Below are 14747 nucleotides of genomic sequence, written 5' to 3'. Positions count from 1 at the left end.
GAGGATCGCTGTAAGTTTGAGGACAGGCTCAGACTACAGAGTTAAGTTCCAGGTCAGCCTGGGCTAGAGCGAGAACAAAAAGAAAAAAGAAGAAAAGAAGAATTTAGCCTTAGACAAGGGTGGTGGCACACACCGTTAGTTCCAGCACTGGGGAAGCTAAGGTAGGAGTATCACCATGTGTCGGAGGTAAGAGTGGGGCTACAGAGTAAGTCCCAGCGCAGCCTGACCTGGAGATCTGGTCTTAGAAAAAATGAGCCTTATACTCACAGAAACAAAAGTGAAGCAGAGGCCGGCTCCCCTCTGTGCTAGCTGCTCCGTGTCCAGGCGAGGCTTTGCCAGCATCACTGACATGAGGGTTGGCAGAGCCGACTGCTCCTCGGACACTTCCTTGGCAGCACTGCCATCTAAACCATAGAGGGGCTGATCTACTCGTCGCTGGAAAACATTAAGAAAGCACAGTCTTGAGAAAAATAATCTGGATACTGCTGAAACATGCAACAGGTTAAAATACTTGCAGTAAGATGCTTTTTAAAAAACACTCTGAAAATAATTATACGCAGTATTAACAACATGGTCAATGGATTGTTACCTATCTATAATCCTGAGTAAATACCTTAGTCATTGATGTGAAAGACAGTCTAATGATTCTGTATTTACAGAAATCTGAATTTACATTTTGTAGAATTTAATATATCCATTATATAATACTTTCAATGCTGCATAGGAAATGTTCTTTCTAGACAAGAACTTATTTCACTCTCAATGCTCCTCTCATTGTACCTTACATGCAAAAAAAAAAAAAAAAATCTATAAAAATCCAAGCAGAGAAAGCATAGAATACTATAAAGAAATAACATGCCACAAATATGTATAGTTTATTTCAAAATGGAACAATGGTTAAATTAGTGGATCTACTAACATAATTCCTTAATTTTAGAAGGGAAAAAATTATTCTGTGGATCACAAAATGATTTTTCATACTGTTGGGCAATGTTTTGAAAAACACTGGGCATGCTAGGCAGAGTGGATCATACCTATAATCCCAACTCTCAGGAAGGCTTAGGTAGGAGGATCGCCATCAGTTTGAGGCCAATCTGGACTACAAAGTGTGGTTCAAGCCATCCTGAATTTAAGTGAGACCCTGCTCCAACCCCCTCCCCCAAAAAATGGAAGTCTCTTATTTTAATACCCCAAAAAATATTTTCTCAAAAATCACTGTGAGGTATAATGGGCATGCCTTTAACCCCAAAACTTGGAAGGCAATGTAGGAGGATCACTGTAAGTTCAAGGCCACCCTGAGACTACATAGTGAATTCCAGATCAGCCTGAGCCAGAGTGAGACCCTACCTTGAAAAACTAAATTTATATATATATATATATATATATATATATATATATATATATATATATGTTCATATATATATGTTTATATATATATATATGAATGACACGCATATATATGTACATAATAAAACTGACAGTGCTACTATATTACAAAGCCTTCATTAAAGTTAGAAGTCAGATACAGATAGCACATATAATACAGTAAAGAAATGATTATTAAAGTTTTAGTCAATAAGACAGAAAATGAGGTATAAACTCTGGAAAACAGAAAAAGTATCATTTTAAGCCAGGAGTGGTAACGCATGCCTTTAATCCCAGCACTCCAGAGACAGAGGCAGGAGGATCGCCATGATTTCAAGGCCATTCTGAGAATACAGAGTGAATTCTAGGTCAGCCTGGACTTGAATGAAACCACCTCAAGAAACAAAACAAAACAAAACAACCCCCCCAAAAAAAGTGTCATTTTAGATGATATAAAAATTCACAAGGAAAACCAAATAAATTAACGTAAAAAAAAATGACAATGAGAAATTACAATACCGAAAGAAAAACTTCAGTAAAATAGCAAAATATAAAACCAGTCTTAAAAAGGCAATAACTTGGGCTGGAGAAATGGCTTAGAGGTTAAGGCATTTGCCTGCAAATCCAAAGGACATCGGTTCAATTTCCCAGAACCCACATAAGCCAGATGCACAAGGGGATGCATGCGTTTATGGTTTGTTTGCAGTGGCTAGAGGCCCTGATGCACTCATTCTCTCTCTCTCTCTCTCTCAAATAAATACATTTTTAAAGAAAATTACACAACTTCAAAAGTGAATATAAAAGACAACCTACTGGAGAGATGGCTTAGTGGTAAAGCGCTTGCCTGTGAAGCCTAAGGACCCCAGTTTGAGGCTCGATTCCCCAGGACCCACATTAGCCAGATGCACAAGGAGTGCACACATCTAGAGATCGTCTGCAGTGACTAGAGGCCCTGGTACGCCCATTCTCACTCTCTATCTGCCTCTTTCTGTCACTTTCAAATAAATAAATTAAAACAAGCAAAAAATTAATTTTTTTTTAATTTTTAAAAATAAAAAAAGACAATCTAAATTAAATGGTTGATACCATCTTCCTGGAATTTCTCTGGAAAAAAAACAAAAACTTTAGCTGGCTTTTGGCTTTTCAAAAGGTGAAACAGTGATGATGAAACTCTTTTATTGTTTAAGGTATAGGCTTGGTTAGGAGAAAGGAAGAGGGAAATACAGAGAGCTCCTGCCGTGTGGGAGGCAGAAGGTGGCAGCCCCAAGGCAGTAGGGTCCCCAGGAGTCCAGGAGGCCTGAGACGAGGGGAGGGGATTCTCAGAGCAAGGACCTGGAAGTCCAGGAAAAACAAACAACCAAAAAAGAAATTAGCACTCTATTTTAGAAAGTTATTTTTGAGGAAATGCCACTAATTTTGAGGTTTATTGGAAAACATTAAGGAAAAATAGCCACATTGATGAAGACTTCAGAGAACCATCACTACATATCCAATATACTACATATACTACAATATACATCTACGTTAATGATCAAATGCCTGCAAGACCAACAGTAGGCCAAAGTGAGTTCAACATCAGCCTGAGTTACACAGGAAAGACCCGATCTCAATATTTAATTATTCAAAAAACTACAGCGGGGCAAGGAGTGGTGGCACACGCCTTTAATCCCAGCACTTGAGAGGCAGAGGTAGGAGGATCGCCATGAGTTTGAGGCCACCCTGAGATAACAGAGTGAATTCCAGGACAGCCTGGGCTGGAGTACAATCCTACCCCAAAACAACAACAACAAAAAGAACTACAGTGGGGCTGGAGGGACGGCTTAGCAGTTAAGGCCCTTGCCTGCAAAGCCAAAGGACCCAGGTTTGATTCCCCAGGACCCACGCAAGCCAGATGCACAATGTATTGCATGTTGTCTGGAGTTCCTTTGCAGTAGCCAGAGGCCCTGGCACGCCTATTCTCTCTGTCTCTGTCTCTTTCAAATAAAGATAAAAAGCTACAATGACAAAAGAATAGAAACCAGAAATGGATCCACATAATATTGATATACAGTTTGTTACTATATCATATTTCATATTAGTGAGATTTATTTAAAATATGATATTTACAAAATTATTAGGACAATTAAAAAATATATATTCCTGGGACTGGAGAGATGGCTTAGTGGTTAAGGAGCTTACCTGGGAAGCCTAAGGACACAGGTTAGATTCCCCAGTACCCACATAAGCCAGATGCACAAGTGGAAAAAACATCTAGAGTTTCTTTGCAGTGGCTAGAGGCCCTGCACACACATTTATTCTCTGTCAAAATAAATAAATTTAAACAAAACTATATTCCTGGGCTGGAGAGATGGCTTAACGGTTAAGGTACTTGCCTGCAAAGTCAAAGGACCAGGTTCAAATCCCCAGGACCCACTTAAGCCAGATGCACAAGGTGGCACATGCATCTGGAGTTCATTTACAGTGCACCCAACCTCTCTATCTGCGTCTTTCTCTCCCTCTCTCAAGTATAGAAATACTTGCATACTTGTGTGTGTGTGTTTTAAAGTTAGCAGTTCAGGCACCTGCATCAGAAGCCCAAGGGCTACGTCGGAGTCCCCAGCCCCACGTGAGCCACAGGCACAGCGACGCTCACACACACCACTGTGCGCAGGGCTCAGGCACCTGGAGTTCGTCTGCAGTGGCTGTAAACCCTGGCATGCCCATTCTCTCTCTCCTCCTCTTTCTCTCACTCAAAATATCCCTAAAAATTTAAATATTAAAAAGTATATTCCTAGCCGGGCGTGGTGGCGCATGCCTTTAATCCCAGCACTTGGGAGGCACAGGTAGGAGGATCACCGAGAGTTCAAGGCCACCCTGAGACTCCATAGTGAATTCCAGGTCAGCCTGAGCCAGAGTGAGACCCTACCTCGGAAAAAAAGAAAAAAAAAAAAGTATATTCCTACCAGGTATCACATGTAAAAATATAAACAAATGCTTCAGTAACTTTTTAGTGGTGAAGGACTTCTTGAAACATGACAGTAATAACATAAACCAGGTGAAGATACAATCCACTGGTAGAGGGGCTGCAAACACAAAACCCTAGGTTAAATCCCCAGCATAAGAAAAGTGGGTGTGCATGTGTATTTGGTGTGTATGTGTATACTATACAGGAACATCTATGAACACCACAAAATGAATATAGTCATGAAGGAAAAACATCAATAAATTTGACTAATCCAAACTTTTTAACTTATAAATGGTAACAGTCAATGTAACAATATTACAAAGAGACAAAAATATTTATAATATACATGACACTGAGCAAGCAATCTTAATGTTCTCCTACCCAACAGTAAAAATAAACAAATATTCCAACTGAGAGACAGGTAAAAGATAGGAACACACATTAAAAGAGAAATTGAAAGGCCATTCAATATATGAAAAGACATTTAATATCACTAGTGAAGAAATGAAAGTGTGGTACTTTTCTCACTGGTAGGGATTATAATGATTTATTTCATTATTAGTAGGATATAGAGAAATTAAGACACTCAACCTGCTAATAATCTTCTAGAAATTTATGAGATCACTTTTTTTTTTTTTTTACTCTCTGGGGCTGGACAGATGACTCATTGTTTTAAGGTGCTTCCACGTAAAACTTGATAGATTGGTTTGATTCCCCAGTACTCAAGTCAAGCCAGATGCACAAAGTGCCACATGCATCTGGAGTTTGATAACAGCAGGAGGCCCAAATTACTCTTTTCTCTGGTTCAAATAAATTTTAACAAAATCTGGGCTGAAGAGATGGCTCAGAGATTAAGGCATGTGCCTGCAAAGCCTAACAACCTAGTACTATGTAAAGCCAGATGTGCAAGGCGGCATGTGCAACTGCAATGCATTTTCAGCAAATGGAGGTCCTGGTGTGTCCATTCTGTCCCTTTCTCTCACATCTATTTATCATCCATCCATCTACCTATCTATCTATCTGTCTGCCTCTCTCTCCTTGCAAATAAATATTTTTTTAAAAATAAACCAGACATGGTGGTAGTCATCTTTAATCCCACTCAGTAGGCAAAGGTAGGAGGATTGCCCTTAGTTCAAGACCAGATTGAGACTATACAGTGAACTCCAGGTCAGAAGAGCCTACAGTGAGATACTACCTAAAAAAAAAAAAAAAAAAAAAAAAAAAAAGCCAGGCATAGTGACACACGCCTTTAATCCCAGCACTTGGGAGGCTGAAATAATAGGAAGGTGAATCACTGTGAGCTCTAGGCCAGGCTAGCCTGGGTGAGATAGTCAGACCCATCCTTTTTAAAAAAAAATTGTTTTTTCGAGGTAGGGCCTCACTCTAGCCAAGGGTGACCTGAAAGGGACTACATAGTCTCAAGGTGGCCTTTAACTCACAGCAATCCCCCTACTTCTGCTTCCCAAGTGCTGGGATTAAAGGCATTCACCACCATGCAGAGCTTAAAAAAATTTTTTGAATTAAAAAGTAAAATCAAATAAAATATGGCTCAAGATATGGCTTAGTGGTTAAGGCATTTGCCTGCAAAGCAAAGGACTCGGGTTCAATTCCCCAGTACCCACATCATATGGAGTTTGTTTGCAGCAGCTGGAGGCCCTGGCCCACCCATTCTCTATGTCTGTTTCTCTTCTACTTCTCTCTCTCTTTGCTTGCAACTAAATAAATAAAATAAGTATCTTGGGAATTACCATTATAAAATAATACATAAAGATGCACAAATGTGTATAACGACATTTATTACAACACTAGAAAATAAAAAAATGTACAGAATGCTGACTAAATTAAAATGAACAAAGGTATTACATAAACATGCATGTATATATCCAGAAAAACTAAGGACCTCACACATATCCTAGCTTCTTTACATTTTAAGACAGGGCTTCACTAAATTAACTAGGGTGGCCCTGAATCACTCAGTAGCCATGTCAGCCCTTGCACTAATGATTCTCCTGCCTCAGCCTCCCAAGAAACTGAGATGACAGGAATGCACCACAATAGCCAGGTCCCAAAGCAGTTAGTCCTTCTAGAAAACTTTCTATTTACCACTTACTGTCAGACTTTTACAAGCTGTCTATGACTTTTATCAGGAAAAGCTACAACTTATAATGATGTACACTTTGATTTTCTAGCATGAGTATTTATGTTTGTATGTGCAGGTATGTGCGTGTGCTTGCGGAGGCCAAAAGCTGATGTCTGGTGTCATCGTCAGTTACTTTCCTCCATGTATCTTTAAGTCGGACTCTTTCATGGACCCTAGAGCTCGGCAATTCGGCTAGACCATCTATGCAGCAAGTCCTGGCGATCCTCTTGTCCGTGTCTCCCCAGCAATGGGTTACAGGTGTAAATCACCATGCAGACACTTACTTGGAGGCTGGGATCCAAACTCAGGTCCTCACGCCTGTACAATGTGCACTTTACTGACTAAGCCATCTCCCAGAAGTTTAATATTTTTTTTAAGACAGGGCCTTGTTATTTATTCCAGGATGGCTGAGAAATGAAAAATCTTCCTGCCTCAGCCTCCCAAATAATAGGATTACCGATGTGCACCATCATGCCTGGCTCTTTAACTTTAGACTATTGAAAGTAAAAGCAAAATAGACTAATCAAATGAGCCTGACAAAGGAATTTAATCTGCCAATCTATGAGTAATTAGTTATTTTCAAGATCAAGACTCCTACCTCACCAAATGTAACCACTTAAATTCATACACCAGAACACCTATGAGAGCCATTTACCACAGTATGCTCACTGCACTGATGAATTTATCTTTCTCTGAAGCCACAATTCTAAAACTTAGCCTTTTGGGCCAAAGAGATGGCTCAACAGTTAAGGCACTTGCATGCAAAGCCTACCTACCCTGGATCAATACTGCAGTACCCACATACGACCAGCAGATGCGTGATGAAGATCCAATGTTCTCCCCCAATCTCCGTGCATGCATTTGTACACAGATGCATATATACATCACCACACACTACACACATATGTTAAAAAAAAAAAAAAATGAACTGGAGAGATGCCTACAAAAGCCTAATGATGCGGGTTTGAGTCCCTGGCACTTACAGAAAGCCAGATGCACAAAGTGGTGCATGTATCTGCAGTTTGCTTGTTTGTAGCAGCTAGAGGCCCTAAAGCACCCATTCTTCTCCCCCCCCCCCTCGACCCCCTTCTCTCTTTGCAAATAAACAGATTTTAAAATATTTTTAAAAATAGGGCTGGAAAAATGGCTTATCAGTTAAGGCACTTGTCTACAAAGCCAGAGGACCCAGGTTCAATTCCCTAGGACCCACAAAAGCCAGATGCACCAGATAGCACATGCATCTGGAGCTCATTTTCAGTGGCTGGAGGCCCTGGTGCACTCTTTCTCTCTCTCTCGGTATATCTGCCTTTTTCTCTCTTTCTCTCAAATTAAAAATTAAAAAATAGAAAAAAAAATGAATTAAATGCAGCAAATAGGAGACAACAAAACCATAATGTGGGAGCTGAGAGGCAAGAAGAAATCATCATAAAGGAGAACATGAAGCAAAAGTGAAGTCAAAAGGCAAGGTGATTCCAAGGCTCAGGGCCTACTGCGGAAGAGGTGGTGGAAAGAATGTAAGAGCCAAAGGAAGGGTAGGACTCCTTCCAACATGCTGCCCCCAGACACAAAATGGCCTGGACATCCATGACCTCACAGTGCCTGACACTACCTACACAAGACCATCATAATAGGAGGAAAAGATGAAGACATCAAAATAAGAGAGAGACTGACTGAGATGAGGAGGAGATATGATGGAGAATGGAGTTTCAAAGGGGAAAGTGGGGAAAGAGAGTGTATTACCATGGGAATTTTTTTTTTTTTTTTTTGAGGTAGGGTCTCACTCTGGCCCAGGCTGATCTGGAATTCACTATGTAGTCTAAGGGTAGCCTCGAACTCACGACGACCCTCCTACCTCTGCCTCCCGAGTGCTGGGATTAAAGGCATGAGCCACCACACCCGGCTCATGGAAGTTGTTAATAAAAATTTGAAAAGGAAAAAAAAGGGCAAGGTGAGGGGTGAAATGCACAAGGTGGCACTTGTGTCTGGAACTCATTTGTAGTGTCTCTGTCAGTCAATTTATCTCTGTCTGCTTGCAAAATAAATAAGTTAAATATTTTTTTTAAATAAGGCAAGGTGATAAGATGCCTGGAACTTACGTTTTGTTAAGAGCAGAAAAGAATAAGGGGGAGAATGTATGAACAGACAATAACAATTAACCCAGAATTGGTAAAGCACAGCAGCCTACAGATTCCAAAATTTCAATGAATCACAAGCAAGAAAAACAAAAAGAAATATCACAGTGAAACTGTAGAACACAATAAAGCAGTCACCGGCTGGAGGGATGGCTCGACAGTTAAAGGTACTTGCTTGCAAAACCTGATAGCTTAGGTTTGGTTCCCCAGAAACCATGTAAAGCCAAATGTACAAGCTGGCAAATATATACGGAGTTTGTGTGCAGTGGCAAGAGACCCTAATGAGCCAATTCCCTCTTTCAACCTCCTTCTCTCCCTCCCTTTCTCTCTGCTTGCAAATAAATAATAGTAGTAATAGTAGTAGTAAAAGAACCATTTATAGAAAAAGGACAAAATGATACTTTTTATCTATCAGTTATTACCTTTCAAGAGTTTTTTATTGTTTTTTTCTTTGTTTTTGTTCTTTTCAAGGTAGGGTCTCACTCTACTCCAGGTTAACCTGGAATTCACTATGTAGTCCCTGACCACAAACTCATGGTGAGCCTATCTCTGCCTTGGGGGTACTGAACTAAAGGCGCACACCACCATACCTGGGCTCAGCAGTTCTGAAATCCATTTAATGCCAAGCATTACTTTAGGTGCTAGAAACTGAAAAACTGAAAAAGGCATTATCTCTATGTGTCAAGTAGGAGAAATGGTTAAAAATAATTTTAATTACTATAACTTCATTGTTGTTCATTTTTCTTTTTATGAGAGACAGAGAAAGAATTGCTACGCCAGAGCCTCCAGCTATTGCAATTGAACTCCATATGTGTGGGCCACCTTGTGCTCATGTGCAACCTTACACATGTGGCACCTTGTGCATCTGGCTTACATGGAATCTGGAAAGCAAAGCATGGGACCTTAGGCTTTGCAAGCAAGTGCCTTAACCACAAAGCCATCTCTCCAGCCTGTTTTTCTCCCCAACCCCCCTCATTTTTTGTGAGGTAGGATCTCACTTTAGCCCAGACTGGCCTAGCATTCATTCTATAGTCCCAGGCTGGCCATAAACACACAGTGAGCCTCCTACCTCTGCCCTGAGTGCTGAAATTAGGGGTGTGCACCACCACACCCAGTCAACTTTAATTATTAATGCTATTAACTGCAAATGTTTTGTGAGAAATAGAATAGCACTATATTAAAGCAAGGTGCCTCCTCTTAGAGGATTAATAGGATAAAATAGGCAATGAGCTAGCTGAATGTGGTAGCGCATGCCTTTAATCCCAGCACTTGGGAGGCAGAGGTAGGAAGATCACTGTGAGTATGAGGCCACTACAACATAGTGAATCCAGATCAGCCTGGGCTAGAGCAAGACCCTCCCTCAAACACACACACACACAAAGATATGCAATGAATTAGAATATACAAATTATTAAAAGAAGATATCCCAGTTATAAAGTAATAGCAAGGAATGGTCTACAATAAGTAAATATGGCTAAAAAGACAAAGGCAATGTTGAGCAAAAGAGCCAAACCTGACAGCACACGCTGCATGATTCCTTTGACATGAAGTACACACAGAACACAAAAGAGGATCTGTGCTGTCAGAGGTCAGGATAGTGACTACGCTGGGTGCCAGAGATGATGGGGATGAGAGAGAAGTGGAAAGGAGCACAATGATAACATCTGCAGGGCTGGTTATGTTTGGTTTAATATGCTGGCACACTTTGTGAAAGCTCATCAAACTGTACACTTACACCACATATGTGATCTTCTACAAATATAAATCAATAAAAATGAAGTTGTCAATAAAAAATAATAAATAATTGAACTATATACCAAAATTTGCGAGGGATACAAAAGAAGCAACAAACAAAAAAACTAAAGCAAAATTACAGACAGGATGACCAGGTATAAGGAAAAATAGTAGTGTTATTTTTGAGCTACATCTATTTGGAAGAGAATACTAAGACAAAAGTCCTGAAAAAGTGTTTCACAGTGCTCTATGGGATATGGCTGTTGTTACATGGGTGGCAGGTGAGCAAGTAACAAAGATCACCCAGGACTTTTACACTATGTAAGGACCTCAGCATAAGAAGCTATGGACAGTTTTAAGCAGAGGAATGGCAGGATGAGCTTTTCTGCTAACAATCACTTGGGCTATGAAACTGGGACTAAATTACACAAAGTTAAAACCAGGGAGGCTGATAGAAGCAGAGAGAAAGAAAGTGGTGGGTTTCCAATACATTTTAAAATTGTATTTTTGGGGACATAAGTTATGATCTAAAAAAAGTGGGCAAAGAAATCTGTTATTTAAGCAGACTACAGGCAAAGCATTTTGTAGTTGCTTTTGTATGAGAGGGAAGCAAAAGCTCCTTTTTGGGTGTGTTAAACTTCAAGCTGTGTATTAGGTATGTAAGTACAAATAGCAAGTAGGGAGTTGACTATGTAATTGGCAGTGAGACCAGAACCAAAGCGAAGGCTAAGCAACTTCATTCATTCATTCAAAAAAAGGGGTGGGTGGGGCTGGGGCTGTCATGCATTTAGTAGAGTGCTTGCCTGGCATGCACAGAGTCCTGAGTTCAATCCCAAGTACCAATAAAACCAGGAGTGGCAGCACTCGAGAAAAAGAATGGTCCATGTTTCACTGAACACTGAAACATCAATTTTTAGCTAGGTGTGGTAAGCAATAAAGCCTTGTAATCCCAGCATGCCTGGGGTGGATGCAGGAGGATCAGAAGTTCAAGGTCATCCTCAGCATTGTAACAAACTGAAGGCCAGCCCAGACTTAGGACTTTGTCTTTAAAAAGGGAGGGGGAGCTGGAGAAATGGGAAGCCTAAGTACCAGCAGTCGATTCCCCAGTACCTACGTAAACCAGATGCACAAAGTGGTTGCATGCGTCTGTGAAATTTGTTTGCAGTGGCTAGTGGCCCTGGCATGCCAATTTTCTCTATCTGCTTCTTTCTCACAAATAAAAAGGGCTGGAGGGATGGCTTAGTGATTAAGGTGTTTGCCTGCAAAGCCAAAGGACCCACATTAGCCAGATGCACAAGGGGACGCACACATCTGGAGTTTGTTTGCAGAGGCTGGAGGCCCTGGTGCGCACCCATTCTCCCCCCCCCCCACTTTCTCTGTCAAATAAATAAGATGTGTGTGTGTGTGTGTGTGTGCGTGTGTGTAAAAGAGGCCAGCATGGTGACACACTCCTTTAAACCCAGCACTTGGGAGGCAGAGGTGGGAGGACTGCTATGAATTCAAGACCAGCCTGGGACTACAGAGTGAGATCCAGGTCAGCCTGAGCTACAATGACACCCTATCTGAGAAAAAAAAAAAAAAAAAAAAACTTTTAAAAAAGGTGGGGGTAAGTACAAATACTGATGCAAAACATACCTACTGACATTAGCTAGCTATCTCAGGAATTATCAACTTTGACATGGATAATATTTTGGACCAAATAATTCTTTCTTATAAGAGGGTTGTCCTAACTATGTAGGATGTTTACCTGTAATGTGGATTCCTTCCTAGTCTCTGCCCAGCACTGATGCAAGCAGTGTGGCAGATCTGGTATAGATGTAGAAGTTCTCTTCTGATGTTTAAAATTTTTCTTGGTAAAATAAAATAAGGCAAGACTGCACTGGAGCGATGGTTCAATGGTTAAAGGAGCTTGCTTGCAAAGCCCAGGTTCAATCCCTAGTACCCAGATAAATCCAGACAAAAAGTGGCACACTCAACTACAGGTCATATGCAGCAGCAGGAGGACCTTGTGCATCCATATTCATTCCCTCCCTCTCTCTCTCTCAGATAAATAAAAAATACTTATATTTGGGCTGGAGAGATAGCTCAGCAGTTAAGGTGCTTGCCTGCAATGTCTAACAAACTGGGTTCAATTCCCCAGTACCCATGTAAAGCCAAATGCACAAAGTTGTTCAAACATCTGGAGTACATTTGCATTGGCTAGAAGCACTGGCACACCCATTCTCTCTCTCTCCCTTCCTATTTGCTAATGAATAAATATTTTTATTTATTATAGACACACCCACAAAGGAAAGAGAAAGAGAGAATGAATGGACATGCCAGGGCCTCTAGCCACTGCAAACAGCTTCTAGATACATACACTACCATAGCTGGCTTACATAGGCCCTGGGAATTGAACCTGGGTCCTTAGGTTTCACAGGCAAGCACCTTAACCATTAAGCCATCTCTCCAGCCCATAAACAAATATCTTTTTAAAAAATATTTTATTTATTTATTTATTTATTTGAGAGACAGAGAGAGAAGCACATAGAGAGAATGGGTGTGCCAGGGCATTTAGCCACTGCAAACTCCAGATGCATGCACCCCCTTGTGCATCTGGCTTATGTGGGTCCTGGGGAATCAACTGGGTTCCTTACACTTCGCAAGCAAACGCCTTAACTGCTAAGCCATCTCACCAGCCCAAATAAATATTTTTTAAAGAAATATTTAAGTTTATGCTGGGGAGATAACTCAGCTATTCAAGGCGCTTACTTGCAAAGTGTGACAGCCCAGGTTCAATTCCCCAGTAGCCGCAAAAAGCCAGATGCACAAAGTGGCAATATGTCTCTGGAGTTCCTTTGCAGTGGCTAGAGGTACTAGCAGACCTACTCTTTCATACTTTCTCTATTTTTGAAATACAGTATCTAAATTTCTAAAAAAGCAAGATTACTCACTGAACTAGAAGTATTGTTGGAGGTTTACAGGAGATAATAAAAACTATGAAACTGTCTCTGAGGAAAAGGGAACCAACTAGAAACACAGCAGGGTTGGCTGTTAGCAAGCGAGAAGTACTTATGAGGCTAGAGTCAGCCTGGGCTACAGCATGACCCTACCTCAAAAACAACAAAAAAAAAAAAACAAAAACCACAAACAAAAAAAGAGTCACCATATGATGAGAAGAAGTGACAGTGGAATGTTCAACACTGAGACACCTCTATCGCACTTTCCAAGGCTCAGGGTCCATTGCAGAAGAAGTGGCACAAAGAATGTAAGAGTCAAAAGGCTGGGTGTGGTGATGGACGTCTTTAATCCCAGCACTGGGAAGGCAGAGGTAGAAGGGTTGCTGTGAGTTCGAAGCCACCCTGAGACTACACAGTGAATTCCAGGTCAAACTGGACTAGAGTGAGACCCTACCTCAAAAAACCAAAAGTAAATGAAAGAGCCAAAGGAAGGGTAGGACTGTTTATAATACAACCTTACAGACAAAAAGTGGCCTGAATATCCAGGGCATTCCAGCGCCTAGACCTACCTACACAAGACCCTGGTATTAGGAGGAAAGGATGATGACATCAAAATACAAGAGAGATATTGAGAGGGGGAGGAAACATGATAGGGTAAATTTGAGAGGGGGAAAGTGGAGGTGAGAGAGAATTATCAAGGTTTATTTTCTAAATTATGGAAGCTGTCAATAAAAAGTTTTTAAAAAGCCAGGTGTGGTGGTACACATCTTTAATCCTAGCAATTGGGAGGCAGAGGTAGGAGGAGCATAGTGAGTTCAAGGCCACCCTGAGACTATACAGTGACTTCCAAGTCAGCCTGGACTATATTGAGAGCCTACCTCAAAAAACCAAAAATTAAAAAAAAAAGGTTAAGGGCTGGAGAGATGGCTTAGCGGTTAAGCGCTTGCCTGTGAAGCCTAAGGACCGAGGTTCAAGGCTCGATTCCCCAGGACCCACGTTAGCCAGATGCACAGGGGGCACACGCATCTGGAATTTGTCTACAGTGGCTGGAGGCCCTGGCGCACCCATTCTCTCTCTTTCTCTCTCTCTGCCTCTTTGTCTTTCGCTATCGAATAAGTAAATAAAAATAAACCAAAAAAAAAAAAAGGTTAAAAAATAAAAAAAGGGTATTGGGTCCTACACACAAATCAGTCACTGTAACAATGAAGCATAAAATAAAAATTGAGAGGATGGGGCTGGAGGGATGGCTTAGTGGTTAAGGTATTTGACTACAAAGCCAAAAGACCCAGGTTCAATTCCCCAGGACCCATATTAGCCAGATGCACAAGGGAACGTACACGTCTGGAGTTCATTTGCAGGGGCTAGAGGCCCTGTCACACCCACTCATTCTCTTTATCTCCCTCTTTCTCTGCCAAATAAATAAATAAAATAAAGTATTTTTTAAAAAATGGGAGAATAAAGAATTTCCTAATGTGGACTGGAGAGATGGCTCA

The 14747-nt window shown here is 40.9% G+C and overlaps 1 protein-coding gene across 3 annotated transcripts in view; it reads right to left on the bottom strand.

Moving 5' to 3' along the window:
- Tlk2 (tousled like kinase 2) overlaps positions 1-14747 on the bottom strand; it is a 123611-nt gene that overhangs the window by 70273 nt on the left and 38591 nt on the right. For all 3 annotated transcript variants that reach the window (XM_045158796.1, XM_045158795.1, XM_045158797.1), the window contains one exon: positions 268-435. In XM_045158796.1, the coding sequence (XP_045014731.1) occupies positions 268-435 (168 nt within the window). The remainder of the gene's footprint in view (positions 1-267; positions 436-14747) is intronic.

This window comes from Jaculus jaculus, chromosome 9 (genome assembly GCF_020740685.1).
Source record: "Jaculus jaculus isolate mJacJac1 chromosome 9, mJacJac1.mat.Y.cur, whole genome shotgun sequence".
Classification (NCBI taxonomy): domain Eukaryota; kingdom Metazoa; phylum Chordata; class Mammalia; order Rodentia; family Dipodidae; genus Jaculus; species Jaculus jaculus.
The sequence above is the reverse complement of the archived record's forward strand: the minus strand, read 5'-3'. Positions and strand labels throughout refer to the sequence as shown.